Source organism: Gymnodraco acuticeps, unplaced genomic scaffold (genome assembly GCF_902827175.1).
Source record: "Gymnodraco acuticeps unplaced genomic scaffold, fGymAcu1.1, whole genome shotgun sequence".
NCBI classification, from domain to species: Eukaryota; Metazoa; Chordata; class Actinopteri; order Perciformes; family Bathydraconidae; genus Gymnodraco; species Gymnodraco acuticeps.
The window spans coordinates 858,967-876,683 of NW_022991022.1; the positions used below are offsets into that span (position 1 = coordinate 858,967).

Consider the following 17,717-nt stretch of genomic DNA (forward strand, 5'->3'; position numbering starts at 1 on the left):
CATAACACATTACTCTAAGGATCGAGTTCAGACATATAGGTGGGCTGTCTTGAACACTATCATCAGAGTAATGATTATCAAATTAATAAATAAAGATTCAGCTGATAACACGAAAGCACATGGCTACTTAACATGCAGAATGTTGTCATTTTGCATGCTAAGTAGCCATGTGCTTTCTGGGGCTTTTACAGCATTTAGTTAATGTAGGGCTTTTAGTAAACGCTGCCCATGTTTCCTCAAGCTGGTAAATATTTTCTAAATGCTGTACATGTGTTGTCCAGTTGGTGAAGATGTTTTTTCATTTGCATGTGTTTTGGCACATTTGTGTTTTTATATTGCATCGTATTTGAAGTATCAGCGCCTTTTTCCTAATGTAAGTGTTTTTGGGCCATTGTAGCAGGCTTGGTTAGCCCCTCCGTGTTAGACATAAACAGGAGGCACAGATTTCATCAAGTGATATATAAATATATTACCGATGATTTGATTGCATTTACGATAGTTTGGATGTATTTGGAGGATATGGGTTCAATACTCACATTTCTTCTGCATCTTGGCTGTGATCGTCTCGTCATTGATCCTGTAGGGATGAACACAATCCAACAGTTATAGATCAAGTTAAAAATATTTGTTTGTCCTTTGAGTTAGTCAGCTTCAGCGTCCTGAGTGATCCAATGCTTTATCACATCACATCATATCTTCTCTGCAAACACTACGACTGACTGTCCACAGCTCTCAGCTGCAATAGAGAGTTAACAGGGCATTAGTCCAGGAAAAACAAACTTCATAGAAAAAATAAAGAGACTACCTTTTTAACTGTAAAATCCCATTTGTCTCTTAATGAGTTGCACCTGACTGACAAGTGGCTTTGCATTGTCAGCTTGTATTATATTGCTTGTAGAAGAATGCAAGAAAAGAAACATAAGATGAGAGAAAAGGAGAAACTGCAGATGAGTGGTAACATCACTGATGTGTTGTGCTAAGCTAGGCTACGACTGGAAGGTGGAACTGGAGAGATTCCCCAGTGTGAGAAACACATCCACCTCCCTGTGTTTAATACAATTCTGCTGAACCAGCAGAGACTGAGTCGACTCCTTACTGACCCGAGAGTCTCCAGTCTGCAGTCTGGACTCTCCAGAAGATCTCTCAGCAGCTTCACTCCTGAATCCTTCAGCTTGTTGTTACTCAGGTCCAGATCTCTCAGATGGGAGGGGTTGGACTTCAGAGCTGAGGTCAGAGCAGCACAGCTGATCTCTGACAGACTGCAGAACCTCAGTCTGAATAAAGAACACATGATGTAAGTTGAGAAAACAACGTTCCTGTTTGAAAAAAGTCAAGGTTTAATAATCTGATATAGCTGGAGAAGTAGAAAATGTAGAAGTTTATAAAGTGGACACTCCCGAGAAAAAGAGCTCTCATTAATATTTAAGACAACATGCTTCTACTTCAATAAAAAGTGGTGACTACACATCTTAAACTCCGCTCCATCTACACTAACTCATGATGTGCAGCCAGACAAATAAAAACCAACAGAAACCGATTCAACTCAAGATCACAGAGTTTACAAGGATTACAAATATCTCAGGATGAATTTTAAAGAAATGTGATCAAAAATAAATAGAGAATAATCATTTTAGGAATAGTGGAGACATAGATCATAGCATCTTCAGTTTTAACTATTCAGTTAGTATGAGCATCATTTAGCTTCTTAAACATATTTGAGAAAAAGCAAAACCTGAAATGATTGGTTAGTGTTTAATAGTTTTAAAGGTCCCATGTCATGGCCATTTCTACTGATCATATTTCCATTATTGAGGTCTACTAAAATAGATTTATATTGTGCAATTTTCCAAACTCACTTTAGTTTCTCATACAGCATCTCTGCAAAGTATGTGTATTCAGAGCTGTCCTAAACGGCTTGTTGGAGCTCCTGCCCCCCCCCCCTCCCTGTGAGCCCAGTGTGCTCTGATTGGTCGGGACGTTGCGAGGCTCACTGCTCAGTGAGCTGGCTTACTAGTGTGGTTTCAGGGTTGGCTATACAGCGGGACAGCGCGAAACTCATCCTGAGCACACACAAACACTCACAGCCGAAGTAAAAACAATAAGTGTGGCTTGATATTGAGTAAGAAAAAGGTTTATAACGCTGTGAGAATGGATCTGCGGAGAGCATTTCTCTGCGATCCCAACTCGTCTATTACCAGCGTTCAGGGAGCTCTATGCAAGTCAATGGGACTCCCTGTTAGTTGAAAATGTACGCTAAACGTCCCCCCACTGCGTTTGATAGTGACGCCAAGGGATCCTGGTGTGTGAGGAGCTCCGCGGATTGGTCCATTTTGGTTCAGGGAACATCATGCGATGCCCGGAAGAAACAAATGGAAAAAGAGAAATCTCCAACGAGGCGTTCTGGGGCAGCTAGACAGGTATTTTCTGTGTTAGAGTTTTACTTCCAACAGGGTGTACTTTGAGGGTTTTTGACTCTGCAGACCGTTTACATGCAGAACAAGCTACATAACACACAAGGGGACGGGTAATAACCTGAAAAGTATGACATGGGACCTTTAATACAAATGTGTATTAACTGTATTAATCTGTTTATCATATCATTTATGAAAGAAACCTGATAGAGAATATAAGATGAATTCCAGGTGTTTAAAGAAATAAAAGAAAAAAGGATCAGAGTGAATTATGCAGTGTAGGATTTTCTTGTTATATTTCAATTTAAAGCTCAACATTAGTCTGCCACAGTCAACCCATTTTCTGTAAAATTACATTTGTCTGTTAAGAAGTTGCAGCTGACTAAAATGTGGCTTTGCATTGCCAGCTTGTATTATATTGCTTTATAATAATGAAAGTAAATAACCGCAAGATCAAAGAAAAGGAGAAACTGCAGATAAATGGTAACATCACTGATTAGTTGTGCTAAACTAGGCTACACCTGGAAGATGGAACTGGAGAGATTCCCCAGTGTGAGGAACACATCCACCTCCCTGTGTTTAATACAATCCTGCTGAACCAGCAGAGACTGAGTGAACCCTTACTGACTTGAGAGTCTCCAGTCTGCAGTCTGGACTCTCCAGAAGATCTCTCAGCAGCTTCACTCCTGAATCCTGCAGATCGTTGTGACTCAGGTTCAGCTTTCTCAGATGGGAGGGGTTGGACTTCAGAGCTGAGATCAGAGCAGCACAGCTGATATCTGACAACCTGCAGCCCATCAGTCTGAATAAAGAACACATGATGTTATTTTAGAAAACAAATATTCAGCATGAAATATTCAAGGTTTAATAATCAGTTTATAGCTACAGAAGTAGAGCATGTAGAAGTTTAGAAAGTGGAAACTCCAAACAATGTAAACAGACAGGAACTCATTATTTGCCAAGCATATGGCTCAGTTCTGTCACAAAAAAGAATTTTATATTGTCAAGCAAGGTGATTTTTTCTGCAGATTGTTATACTTATATTAGTGAGGCCTGGCATACTACGTCATGGCTTGACCATTGTATTAGTACAGCTGATGTGCATGCTTCACTTGAGTGTATGAGCATTCTGTATAGGACAGCAACGACTGATCATATACCTGTTGCTATGTCAATACATGTCGAACATCTACCTGGGCTAACCAGAAATGTAAATAGTGTTCAAACAGAAAAACTAGACTGGTCAACCCTCACAAAGGAAGACATTACATCCTATTATGCTCAGACGGATACATCCTTAACTAATATTCATCTACCTAGAGATGCAATTATGTGTAGTGATGTTAATTGTAAGGATGCAAAGCATAGGAGTGATATCTGCTCCATACAATGATATAGTAAGTGCTCTGTATGAAGGCAGTAAGCCTTACTACAAACGTAACAATAAGACACATAACATCTGGCCTGACATCACTCCAGTTCTGAAGTCTTTACACTGGCTTCCTGTTTTTGTAAAGACCCCCACTAAAAATCCTTTGAATTGCCTTGTGTTGAAAGGTGCTGTATAAATAAAGTTGCCTTGGCTCTTATTAATATTAAAGACAACGTGCTTCTCCTTCAATAAAAAGTAGCATCTTAAGGTGGACCTATTATGCTATATTGGAAACATATATTGTAGGGCCATACCTATACAAAACATATCTGTGAAGTTATTTGCTTAAAATACCAAACAGATCACCCATTGTAGCCATGCCTCATACTGCTCAAACCCCTCTTTTGCAGCCCGGTTAGAGAAGCGCGGATTTTGGGTCCTTAGCTTAAAAAAAAAAAAAAAGAGGAGGCGGAGCTAATGCCTGATCAGAATTCTACCGGAGATAAAGTTAAATTCTGCTGTGATAAAACGCCATCCTGTTTAAACCACATCAAAGATTATTTCTGAAACAGTATGGAGCTCAAATGCTTTTTCTCTTGCGGGTTTATCACAAGGTGAGTTCCTTTTTTTATTTCCTGCTTTTTAAACACATGTGCTCTACAGTACAGGTTAGCTCTGAGTGTTAGCAAGGCTTGCTAATGTAAACACAGGCAATATTACGTCCAAAACATGTCAGGCATTGTTTCTGATGGCAACTTTCTGTGGGTCCGCTGCCAATTTGACGTCATATCGGCAGCAAATCTGTATCCGCTCGTTGTACACCTGTTTTAAAAAGATGTGGGTACGGGGGAAAAGAGAGGGGGTTTTATTTTCTGACGCTGCCTGAGTTCCCCGACGCACCGGGGACACATATTTATGTATAAAAGACATCACAAAGTGCATTTTGCATGATAGGTCCCCTTTAAACTCTGCTCCATCTACACTAACTCATGATGTGCAGCCAGACAAATAAAAACCCACATAAACTGATTCAACTCAAGATCACAACGTTTACAAATTCATCCTGACAAATATGTCAGGATGAATTTAGAATACATGTGATCAATATTTATCAATAATATTTATTTTAGGAATAGTGGATTCATAAATCAGAGCATCTAAAGCTTCAACTATTCAGTCAGTATGAGCATCATGTAGACCCATTCAAATGTTGGAAACAGCAAAACCTGAATTTATTTGTTAGTGTTTGATAGTTTTAATAGAAATATTTAATTATTGTATTTTATGTTTTAAGATAATTTGTTAAAATCATTCTGGAGAATATAAGATACATGTCAGGTGTTTAAGAGGTTCAGAGTGAATTATGCAATATAGGATTTTTCAGTTTAAAGATCAACATTGTCAATACATTGTCAACACAGTCAATTAACTAAACCACAGAAGAAGAAAATAGACTTAAGCATTAAGATACTCAGTGAGGATCAGGATCATATCAGCCTGATGTCTGCAGCTCAGAGTCAACACAACTCTCACATATTAATCTCAGCACAGAAGTAAAAGATGGAGAACTGACGTGAATTTCTCCAGTCTGCAGTCTGGACTCTCCAGAAGATCACTGAGCAGCTTCACTCCTGAATCCTTCAAATTGTTGCCACTCAGGTCCAGATGTCTCAGATGGGAGGGGTTGGACTTCAGAGCTGAGATCAGAGCAGCCCAGCTGATCTCTGAGAACCTGCAGCTCCACAGTCTGAATAAAGAATACATTATGTAAGTTTAGAAAACAATGTTCATGCTTAAAATATTCAAGGTTTAATAATCTGTTTATAGATGCAGAAGTACAGAATGTAGAAGTTTAGAAAGTGGAAACTCCAAACAGGATAAAAACGGCAAGATACACAAATGTAAAAGAGCTCAAAATGAACAAAGATAAGGAACTGAGGTAATGGTTTTTGGAGCCAAGGAGGAACGAATACAATTCAGCGCTGAGCTTCAGCCTGCAATGTTCAAAACAACAGATAAAGCCAGAAATCTAGGTGTAGTCATGGACTCTGACCTGAGTTTCAACAGTCACATTAAAACTGTTACTAAATCAGCCTACTATCACCTAAAGAATATATCTAGGATTAAAAGACTAATGTCACAGCAGGATTTGGAACAACTTGTCCATGCTTTTATCTTCAGTAGACTCGACTACTGCAATGGTATCTTCACAGGTCTCACTAAAAAATCTATCAGAAAGCTGCAGCTGATTCAGAACGCTGCTGCTCGAGTCCTCACTAACACTAAGAAAGTGGATCACATCACTCCTGTTCTGAAGTCTTTACACTGGCTTCCTGTGTGTCAAAGAATAGATTTAAAAATACTGCTGCTGGTTTATAAAGCACTGAATGGTTTAGGCCCAAAATACATTTCTGACCTCCTGCTAAATTATGAACCATCCAGATCTCTCAGGTCTTCAGGGACTGGTCAGCTTTCTGTCCCCAGAGTCAGAACTAAACATGGAGAAGCAGCGTTCAGTTATTATGCTCCAATTATCTGGAACAAACTCCCAGAAACCTGCAGGTCCGCTGCAACTCTGACTACTTTTAAATCCAGGCTGAAGACTTTTCTTTTTGTCGCTGCTTTTAATTGAACTATTCACATCTTAGACTGCACTGTAACTTTTATCCATGTATTTTTTCCGTTTATTTTATTACATTTTCTTTTTAATGACGTGTTTCCACTGCACTAGTTCTTAATGCTCTTAATGTCTTTCATTTTTGTAAAGCACTTTGAATTGCCTTGTGTTTAAAGGTGCTGTATAAATAAACTTGCCTTGGCTCTTATTAATATTAAAGACAACGTGCTTCTCCTTCAATAATAAAGTGGTGACTTCACATCTGAAACTCTGCTCCATCTACACCAGGGGTCGGCAACTTTTTTGATATGAAGTGCCATTTAAAAAAAAAAATTGTTATCAGCGTGCCAACGATCGAGAATTATCAACGGGGGGGGGGGGGGGTTGAGAAGCTTGACGCTGGTCAACTATCAGCAGGAGGGCGGGGGAGCAGTGTGTGGACCTGTCAGCGCAACTTACATGATGCTGAATTTAACAAACACATTTAAATAATTAGTTTAAACGGCATAATAATAAGGACGATCGTCCGTTCTGTGATTCTCCAGAACACACATGTTATGATATTAGGGTCATGCAGAGTGAGATGAGATCGCTGTCCCTTTAAGAGAGAGAGAGAGAGAGGGGTCTGGCTTGTGCATGTGTGTTTGTGGATGGTAGAGCGACAGTGAGCGAACGTGTGTTTGTTTCTGGAAGTGAAACGAGGAAGCAGAAAAACAGAGCTCTGTGATGTATTTTGTGAAACAGAAGAACAGCTAAATAAATGCAACGGCCTCCCAAGAAGAGCTCGCCTCTCTCCAGTCATTGAAGCTAAAGTGGGTTATTGAACCTGAAGCTTGTTGCTCCTGCCCTCCTCAACTACGGTCTGGGAGCCGACAGGAAAGTTCAACACACAGATGGCCAGTCCCTTTGTAGCATATTATTTCGATGAGAGATGAGCAGATCGCCACTGGGCTTTCAACTAAATACACAGCCACGCAAAAACTGCAGCATGTGTACAGCTCCTTATGGGTACTGCAATTTGTGAAGTGCTTTCCTCCGTGGTGAAACGATCCGCACCACGGAGGAAAGCGCCAGAAAGTCACCTGTAGTTAAAGAGAGCGGGGCTGCGTTGCGTGCATGGCTTCCTTCTGCGGGTAACGGGGAGACACGCTCTGGCGGCGGTCTCGTTCAGGATCCCAAAATACAATTTAAATATTTTGCACACTTATTCCACTTATTCCTAGTGTGCCACTGGTTACGGTGCCGCGTGCCAGGTTGCCGACCCCTGATCTACACTAACTCATGATGTTCAGCCAGACAAATACAAAATGATGGTATTTGTGAGGGAATAATTCTTCCTTACTCCTAAGATATTTAACCTTTCTGCCTGTTGACGTTTATCACCAACGTCTGTTATCTCCCGTAAGGAATGTGCTAATGCAGTCATATGTTGTTATTCTCAGTTTTATGACCGGTCAACTATCGGTCACAGAGGGTTTTATGACTGTGAGAACGCTGGCTTCTAAGCACCACAGACAGGTGATTAAGTTAATCCAGATGTTGGGGCTGTCTCCAGTGTTCCCAGAATGTTTACGTCAGCCCCCCAATATGTGGATTAACTCTGTAAACTAGTTAAAAGGTCTATCGAGAGAGAGGCTGGGCAGAATTGACATGGCAACCCACCAGTGCAGTCAGAATCTCTGGCTGTGTGACTTGTGATGTGAATTTCTCCGGCCGATACTTGTAATAAACATCAGTGTTTGACATGAAAGCTCCAACTCTCCTCGTGTCTCTCTGAGTCCTGACTCTCCATTGCTGCAGAAGTTTCCCTTACAGTATTGTTGTTAACATCATTCTGGAGAATATTAGATGCATGTCAGGTGTTTAAGAGGTTCAGAGTGAATTATGCAACATAGGATATTTCAATTTAAAGATCAACATTGCTCTGCAACAGTCAAATAACTCATATAAAGCACAGAAAATATAAGAAAATAGACTTCAGCATTAAGATACTCAGTGAGGATCAGGATAATATCAGCCTGATGTCTGCAGCTCAGAGTCAACACAACTCTCACATATTAATCTCAGCACAGAAGTTAAAGATGGAGAACTGACCTGAGAGTCTCCAGTCTGCAGTCTGGACTCTCCAGAAGATCACTCAGCAGCTTCACTCCTGAATCTTGCAGATCGTTGAGACCCAGGTCCAGATCTCTCAGATGGGAGGGGTTGGACTTCAGAGCTGAGATCAGAGAATCACAGCTGATCTCTGACAACCTGCATTCACTCAGTCTGAAAAAAGAACACATGACGTCACTTTAGAAAACAATATTCCTGCTTAAAATATTCAAGGTTTAATAATCTGTTCATGAGGAAATAGAGAATCTAGAAGCCAACAAGTTAAAAACTGTAAGATGCAGAAAGAGAAAAAGAGCTCTCATTAATATTAAAGACAATGTGCTTCTACTTCAATAAAAAGTGGACACTTCACATCTTAAACTCTGCTCCATCTACACTAACTGTGATGTGCAGCCAGACAAATACAAACCCACTGAAACTGATTCAACTTAAGATCACAGAGTTTACAAAGAAGACAAATATCTCAGGATACATTTTGAGGAAATTTGATCAAAATTAAGAGAGAACATATATTTCAGAACAAGTGGAGCCATAAATCCAAAGCATCTTCAGTTTGAACTATGTACGCATCATGTAGCTTTATACATTTTTTGGAAACAGCAAACACTGAAAATATTTGTTAGTGTTTGATATTTTTTGTAGAAATAATTAATTATTGTATTCATGTGTTTATAATGTCATTTATTTAAAAAATACATGACAGAATATAAGATGAATTTCAGGTTTTTAAGAGGTTCAGAGTGAATTATGCAGAGTTCAATTTTTCCTTAAAATTGCTCTGCCACAGTCAATGAACTAAACCACAGAAGAAGACAATAGACTTTAGCTTTAAAGTTCTCCTACTATGCTATTTTTAGGCATACATTATGGGTCTCAGATATATAAAAAACATGTCTATGATGTGTTTTGCTCAAAATACCAAACAGATCATGCATTACATCCCTCATATCCCTCTATTCCAGCCCTGTTAGAGAACTGCAGGTTCGGGGTCCTTAGCTTAAACAAAAATAAAAGAGGAGGGGGAGCTAATGCCTGCTCATAATTACCCGGCAGATTCAGCCTAATGCTCCCTTGATTAAACGCCACATCATGTTCCAAACCACATCAAGGAGTATTTCTGAAACAGTATGGAGCTCAAATATATTTTCTCTTGGGGGTTTACCACAAGGTGAGTTCCTTTTCTTATTTCCTGCTTTTTTACACATATTCTCTCCAGTACAGGTTAGCTGTGAGTGTTAGCAATGTTTGCTAATGTAAACAAAGACCATATTACGTCCAAAACAGTCGGGCATTGTTTCTGATAGCAACTTTTCTGATAGGGCAGTGGGTCCGCATACGTCATATCGGACGCAGATCTTGATCAGCTCTGTTGTAACCCCGTTTTTAGAGATTTGGGTATGGAGGAAAAGAGAAAGGGTTTTGTTTTCTGACACTTTGTGAGTTCCCTGACGCACCGGGGACACATGTTTATGTATAAAAGACATCCAAAAGTGCATTTTGCATGATAGGTCCCCTTTAAGATACTCAGTGAGGATCAGGATAATATCAGACTGATGTCTGCAGCTCAGAGTCAACACAACTCTCACATATTAATCTCAGCACAGAAGTAAAAGATGGAGAACTGACCTGAGAGTCTCCAGTCTGCAGTCTGGACTCTCCAGAAAATCACTCAGCAGCTTCACTGCTGAATCCTTCAGATCGTTCTCGCTCAGGTCCAGATCTCTCAGATGGGAGGGGTTGGACTTCAGAGCTGAGGCCAGAGCAGCACATCTGATCTCTGACAAACTGCAGCCACTCAGTCTGAATAAAGAACACATGATGTATGTTTAGAAAAAAAAATCAATGTTTAACATATTCAAGGTTTAATAATCTTTGTATAGCTGAGGAAGTAGAGAATGTAGAAGTCAACAAGTTAAAAACTAAGATACAGAAAGAGAAAAGAGCTCTCATTAATATTAAGGACAACATGCTTCACCTTCAATAAAAAATGTCCTTTATTTAAAAAATACATGACAGAATATAAGATGAATTTCAGGTTTTTAAGAGGTTCAGAGTGAATTATGCAGAGTTCTATTTTTCCTTAACATTGCTCTGCCACAGTCAATGAACTAAACCACAGAAGAAGAAAATAGACTTTAGCTTTAAAGTTCTCCTATTATCAGGGCTGCACATAACTGGTGCGCAGGTGCGCATGCGAACCCCCCGCCAAAAAAGAGCACCGGATCATTTGAAGAGAGAGAGAGAGAGAGAGAGAGAGAGAGAGAGAGAGAGAGAGAGAGAGAGAGAGAGAGAGAGAGAATGATATAGAGAGATAGCAGATCGCGCGAGATAGATGAGAGAGAGAGATGAGAGATATGAGAGTCCGCTCTCCTAAGCTCGATCTCTCTCTCGCTCTCTACTCTCTCCAGGAGCGAGAGATATTTGTGAGTTGCATAAGAACTGGTAAGATAGCAGGGTTTCCCACACATAGACTTTACTTGGGCGGCCGCCCAGGTATATTAACGGCCCCCAAAGTATAATTTGCGAGCTATTTAGGTTTAATTGTTTTAATCCGTCCACGAGCACGACGGCATCTGCGATCACTCGCTCTACCACTCGCTATCGCGTGAAGGGTCTGCTTAATGCGCTCCCCACAGTAACCCTGCTGCATGCTCACTAGCGCGCCTCCCCCCTTCCCCCCTGTTCATAAAGTCAAGTACCCCTCAAAAGGTCCGGTTTATTTCATTTTAAGGATGCGCACCAAGCAACATCTCCAGGTGCTCCTTTGAGAACCAGGGCAAAACAGTTATGTGCACCCCTGCCTATTATGCTATTTTTAGGCATACATTATGGGATCTCAGATATATAAAAAACATGTCTATTATGTGTTTTGCTCAAAATACCAAACAGATCATGCATTACATCCCTCATATCCCTCTATTCCAGCCCTGTTAGAGAACTGCAGGTTCGGGGTCCTTAGCTTAAACAAAAATAAAAGAGGAGGGGGAGCTAATGCCTGCTCATAATTACCCGGCAGATTCAGCCTAATGCTCCTGTGATTAAACGCCATGTCATGTTCCAAACCACATCAAGGAGTATTTCTGAAACAGTATGGAGTTCAACTACATTTTCTCTTGCGGGTTTACCACAAGGTGAGTTCTTTTTTTTTGTTCCTGCTTTTTTACACATATTCTCTCCAGTACAGGTTAGCTCTGAGTGTTATCAGGGCTCAACGCTAACTTTCAAAAGTGGTTGCCAGGCTGGCAACCAGGCATCAGCTTTTGGTTGCCAAAACTGAAAATATGGTAGTCATTTTTAGTCACCTTATATTTTAAATAATGAAGATACTATGCAGTTATACATCACCTTAATACTGAAAATGTGACACAAAAGAATGTTCAAATGCTTTACAATAAGTAATTAACACAATTATTTGAAACTTAAGTGATAGGAAGCTTGTCCACCCGCAATTGCTGGTATACAAAACACCAGTAGTGGAGCTTTCGTTCTGTTCTTCATAGATCACTAGTTTCTTGGTCATCCGTTATCTCCCTTTCAAATGTGGGTTTTCTTGACCTTTGTGCTGACCAGAGATGGGGTCGTTACTAAAAAAAAGCAATATATTACATATTACTTTTTTAAAAAAAGCAATATATTACACTACTTCGTTACTCTCTACATGAAGTAAGTCGTTACTTTACTTGTTACTTTACTCGTTACTTTACATTACATTGCATTTAGCTGACGCTTTTATCCAAAGCGACTTACAATAAGTGCATTCGACCAGGAAGACACAACCTTGAAGAAAACAGAATCATATAAGTACATCAGGTTTCATAGAGCCAAACATTTCAAGTGCTACTCAACTGGCTTTAGATAAGCCAGTCCTTTATTAGTATAAAAGTGCTTCGTTAATAGTTCTATCGCTCGAAGTGGAGTCGAAAGAGATGAGTTTTCAGTTTGCACCGGAAGATGTGCAAGCTATCTGCTGTCCTGATGTCAATGGGGAGCTCATTCCACCATCCTGGAGCCAGGACAGCAAACCCACGTGTTTTCGCCGATGGGAACTTGGGTCCCCCTCGCAGCGAGGGTGCAGCGAGTCGTTTGGCTGATGCAGAGCATAGTGCACACGCTGGGGTGTACGGTTTAACCATGTCCTGGATGTACGAAGGGCCAGATCCATTCGCAGCATGGTAAGCAAGTACCATTGTCTTGAAGTTACTCGTTTCTTTACTCGCAGGGCCGGGCCGCCCCTCCCTACAGGCAGATCACGCAGACACAGTTTTGCCTCTGCGAGACAGATAGCTCCTGAAAGTTTTCCTATCTGGCTATGGCTGTCCTCTGTCTCCTGCTATCTGTATTTTGCGCAGTATATCTCTGAACGATGGTGATTCCACTGTGCAAATGGGCAACATTTCCTCTAGTATGAAGGATGCTACAAGCCTGTCCATCTCTGCTTTGGTTACCGGTCCTCCAAATTCAAATTTGTGCTGGTTCGGAGTCGGCGGCGGCGCACTCACAACATCCTCAATCTGGGTTCAAAAGAGGCAACAGCCAATCAGAGTGATTTCTTTGGCCGATTCAACATGTCTAATCGGCCATGGGAGATGTGAAAATGTGCCGTAAAGCAACGACGGTGCGGGACACACCGACCTGAGTAGGGTGCCGCGAATGCCCGACTGCCTCTGACGGCCTCTGACTCCCAGAATCGGGTAGGTGTGTCAGGGCCTTAACGCGTTACACCCAACTCTGGTGCTGATCCCCACCATAGATCCATTGGCCCTTCAGCATTGAAGTCTTGGATTGGCCAGACTAATACATTTCTAATGTTAAATAAATGAAAACCATTCACAGTTAAGAATTAGATATTAATTATTAATGCTGTAAATTACCTTTAATATGTCTAACTATATTTAACATGTGTTACCTTTTTATAGAAGTGATTATATTTGTATGCCAATATTTTCCTATGGTAAAGTTTCGTTTTGCACTTTTATTTTGGTAGTAATAAGATCGGGACTCTTATTTTGAAGGAACTTTTACCGGAAGTGAATGCACAACGGAGCAGAATGTACATAATAAATATTTCGCCTCCGAAGACTTTACACATTTCCTCTTTGCTTTTCATTCGGGTTCACCATGCGCTTTATCAGTTGAATCACTTTGAACATTCGTTTGAGATGTTGACCGAACTTTTTACCCCACAGTCAAACAACTTAATTTGCTTCGCCATTTTTTGTAAAACAAACACACGGCGCACCCTGCACGCGAGTACACGTGCATCGCTTTCTGGCTCGTAACCACACCAATGCACGTGCAACTTAAGGACCAGGTTCCGACTGGTCACAACAATAATTAACATTTATCTCTTTTGGGGTGCACATTTAGCTGTTTGCTGTCCTTATTTCTTTATGTTAAAAACGGGTTGCCACTGATGGCAACCAAAGGCCAAGAAGTGGCTAACATTTTTTCTGAATGGTTGCCAATGGCAACCTGGCAACCGTTACTGTCGAGCCCTGGTTAGCGATGCTTGCTAATGTAAACAAAGACCATATTACGTCCAAAACAGTAGGGCATTGTTTCTGATAGCAACGTTTCTGATAGGGCCGTGGGTATATTTCAGATATGACGTCATATCGGACGCAAATCTTGATCAGCTCCGTTGTAGCCCCTGTTTTTAGAGATTTGGGTATGGAGGAAAAGAGAGAAGGTTTTGTTTTCTGACGCTTTGTGAGTTCCCTGACACACCGGGGACACATATTTATGTATAAAATACATCAAAAGGCGCATTTTGCATGATAGGTCCCCTTTAAGATACTCAGTGAGGATGAGGATAATATCAGCCTGATGTCTGCAGCTCAGAGTCAACACAACTCTCACATATTAATCTCAGCACAGAAGTTAAAGATGGAGAACTGACCTGAGAGTCTCCAGTCTGCAGTCTGGACTCTCCAGAAAATCACTCAGCAGCTTCACTCCTGAATCCTTCATATCGTTCTCTCTCAGGTCCAGAACTCTCAGATGGGAGGGGTTGGACTTCAGAGCTGAGGCCAGAGCAGCACAGCTGATCTCTGACAAACTGCAGTCCCTCAGTCTGAATGAAGAACACTTGATGTAAGTTTAGAAAACAATGTTCCTGTTATAAAAGGTTTAACCAGTTATGCCCCAAGCCTGTTTTTAACCTGTTAAGCCCGAGAGCCCCCGGTACCGGGGACTGCGGGTTTTTTGTTTTCATTAAACTGTGTCTCAGGGCTTCTTAACATTTAAAAACCTATTAATCCCCGATTAACGGGAAGAAACTCAGCTAACTGACAATACGAACCATTTTTACCGAAAAAGTCTCACAAGAAGCATCTAAATGAGCCCCGAGCGAAATAATGCTAACACACTTAGCACAGAACTCTAGGTATAAATACCCTTATTACTTATCGTAACTGCACCAACACGATATTGATTAGCAAGCTGAGATTCCACAGATTCCAGATATATAAGTATCATCACTGAACGATCAGAACTCGCGACATGGGAAGCATACATAGAAATCACAACACCGAGCTTTACGGAGCATTCATGGGACATCGTCTTACCTTAGCTGTTGATCTGATCAAAAGTCGTGTTCAATGGCATTAAAACGATAAAAACGCTGCTGAAGGTTAATCCATAGGTTAATAATCCAATGTGTCTGTGTCACTTTGAAATGATTACTGATAATCCATCATTACATTTTTACGTCAATAATAGCGGAGTTTTCATATTAGCTGCTAATGATAGCCACCAGAGTGTATCGCAGCTTCCGGTTCCGAGGCATTCTGGCTACGCATCACTCATTCACCAATGGGTAATGTTTAGATGGATTTGAGGAACTTCCCCTTGATTCTATTGGCTCTAACGGTTAAAAAGAGATGTCAATCATCAAAATCGAACGAGGGGGGCCAGAGATATGAAAAATGCACCCAAATGACCCCAGAAGTGGTATTATTTTTCTAAATCTCTCTAAAAAGGTCAAATGTCACTTGTTTTGCATCAATCTTGATGCAGGGTACTCATTATATGTTTTAGTTTGGATTCCTAAAAGTTTTAGTCTACTATCTCATCATTCAAGGGTGGTTTTCACTATAAGTAATGTTTGTTTTTGGACGGGCACTATAATTTATATATTTGTTTACTATGTTCAATCTGAATTTACTTTAAAATAAAAAAAATCTATATTGATTCTGACTGTTCTACATCCAACTCACAGGTTTATCATTACTTTGAGAAAAAAGATTATTAATTTACCCCTTTTAGAAGGGAAGATATAGTAATTTGTTTTGGGAATGTCATTTTTGAGCCTGGGACCTGAAAAACAGGCTCAGGGCTTAACTGGTTAAGGTCTCAGGCTCGAAAATAACATCCCCAGAACAAATTGATGCAAAACAAGTTACATTTGACCTTTTTAGAGAGGTTTAGTAAAAACAAAACACCTCTGGGGTCATTTGGGTGAATTTGCCCTTTTTCTGGAACCCATTGGTCGATTTTGATGATTGACACCTCTTTTTGACCGTTAGAGCCAATAGAATTGAGGGGGAAGTTCCTAAATACATCTACACGTTACAATGAGGAGTGAGAGTGATGCGCACCCAGTTTGCCCAAACCGAAAGCTATGTTACGCTCTGACAACTGAAAACTACGGTTTTTGCCATAAATATGAAAATGGATTATCAGTAATCATTTCAAAGTGACACAGAGACATTGGATTAACCTCCAGCAGCGTTTTATGCATTTTAATGCCATTGAACACAACTTTTGATCAGAAAACAGCAAAGGTAATGTTATTTTCCGTTTTGGTCCCGTTAAGCTACGTTGTGTGCTATCTGGGTTTGCTTACCCTGCCACAAGTTTTGGTCGCTCAGTGATGATACCAGCGACGTGCAGTCAGGGGAGGCAGAGCCTCACCTGTCATACTCCAATGTAATGGAAAAACAACTAAAGAAAAACGAAATAGTAATAATAATAATAATAATAATAACATGTCTCCACTGATCTGTGTTGTAAGTGTGATTCCTGTATGATTCCAATCGCTTTTTATAGTCAAAATCAGCAAATTTGCCGAGCTCCGCTACAACTCCTACATGGGAGCGATGAGGAGTGAGGCAGGGACGAGCTCTGCCTCTCGTAAGCCCAAAGTAACTGGCTGGAGCGCGGGCACTAATTTAGCGCGGACATTTATTTTGTGAGCGCGCTCACGCCAGTTACTGTGGGGTGAGATGAGGCACAGATGAGCTCTGCCTCACCTCAGAATGCGTCACCCCACAGAAACTGTCTGGAAAGCGGGCCCTAAGCGCATGCCTGTTACCATCTCACTGTATGTCACCAATGTAATGTTTGTAGATCCCTTTATTACATTTATCCTCGCCACCCATAGTCTCCAAATAACTTATTTCACGTATATATGATATTTAGGCCCGCTTGGTCTCATCATACAACGGCAATGAAAAAAGCACCAGGGGAGGCAGCCATAACCTCTGCCGCACTAAGGGGGCGCAAGTGAGCACACAGGTTCTTGTTGCTACTGTTATTCTACGCAGAGACGGTAGACGCAAACAACAAACTAGACTTTTGAAACTAGAGGAAGATAAGGAGGACTTTTACAAAAAAGTAATAGAGATTGTTGTCCAGAAGGAGAGCATGGACTTCATCTTCAAGTCAAGGTAAGACCCCAATTGTAATGAAAATGGGATCTTACTAAGAAAGAACAATCCAATATTTAGATGTTGGGTATCCTTTTGTTGAACGGTCTGTTTAAAATGAATCGAAGCATCAGACTAAAAAAGCTTTGGAAAATAACCGAATATTTCGATTAAGGTCAAAATATAATATTTGTAAATCTGACTCTAAAAGAGTCAGTGCCTCACCAGCCACGAACCTCACCGCACGTCACTGGATGATACTAATACTTCTATAATCTGTGGAATCTGATATCTTGTTTGTGTAGATCCGATAAGTAATAAAGTATTTCTACTGTGAGTTCTGTGCTAAGTGTGTTAGCATTTTTTCGCTTAGGGCTAATTCAGAGCCTTTGTTATTACCCTTGTGTTTCGTTTAGCTAAAAATGGCTAATATTGTCTGATAGCTGAGTTTCTTCCCATGAAGTGGGTATGACACATTCATAGTTTGTAAAATTTTAAGAAGCCCTCAGACGATGTTTCTTGCAAGATGACATGATAGGTCCCCTTTAAGATAC

The 17,717-nt window shown here is 40.6% G+C and overlaps 1 protein-coding gene across 5 annotated transcripts in view; it reads right to left on the bottom strand.

Moving 5' to 3' along the window:
• The window catches only part of LOC117559523 (ribonuclease inhibitor-like), a 31,727-nt gene that overhangs the window by 11,031 nt on the left and 2,979 nt on the right, over positions 1 to 17,717 (bottom strand). For 2 of the 5 annotated variants that reach the window (XM_034236316.1, XM_034236317.1), the window contains exons 4-10: positions 14,415 to 14,588; positions 10,142 to 10,315; positions 8,495 to 8,668; positions 5,357 to 5,530; positions 3,040 to 3,213; positions 1,101 to 1,274; positions 537 to 577 (exon numbers count right to left, since the gene is read on the bottom strand). In XM_034236316.1, coding sequence (XP_034092207.1) covers positions 537 to 577; positions 1,101 to 1,274; positions 3,040 to 3,213; positions 5,357 to 5,530; positions 8,495 to 8,668; positions 10,142 to 10,315; positions 14,415 to 14,588 — 1,085 coding nt within the window. Of the gene's footprint in view, positions 1 to 536; positions 578 to 1,100; positions 1,275 to 3,039; positions 3,214 to 4,503; positions 4,606 to 5,356; positions 5,531 to 8,494; positions 8,669 to 10,141; positions 10,316 to 14,414; positions 14,589 to 17,717 lie in introns of all 5 variants that reach the window. The other 3 variants (XM_034236318.1, XM_034236319.1, XM_034236320.1) reach the window with 3 other exon arrangements.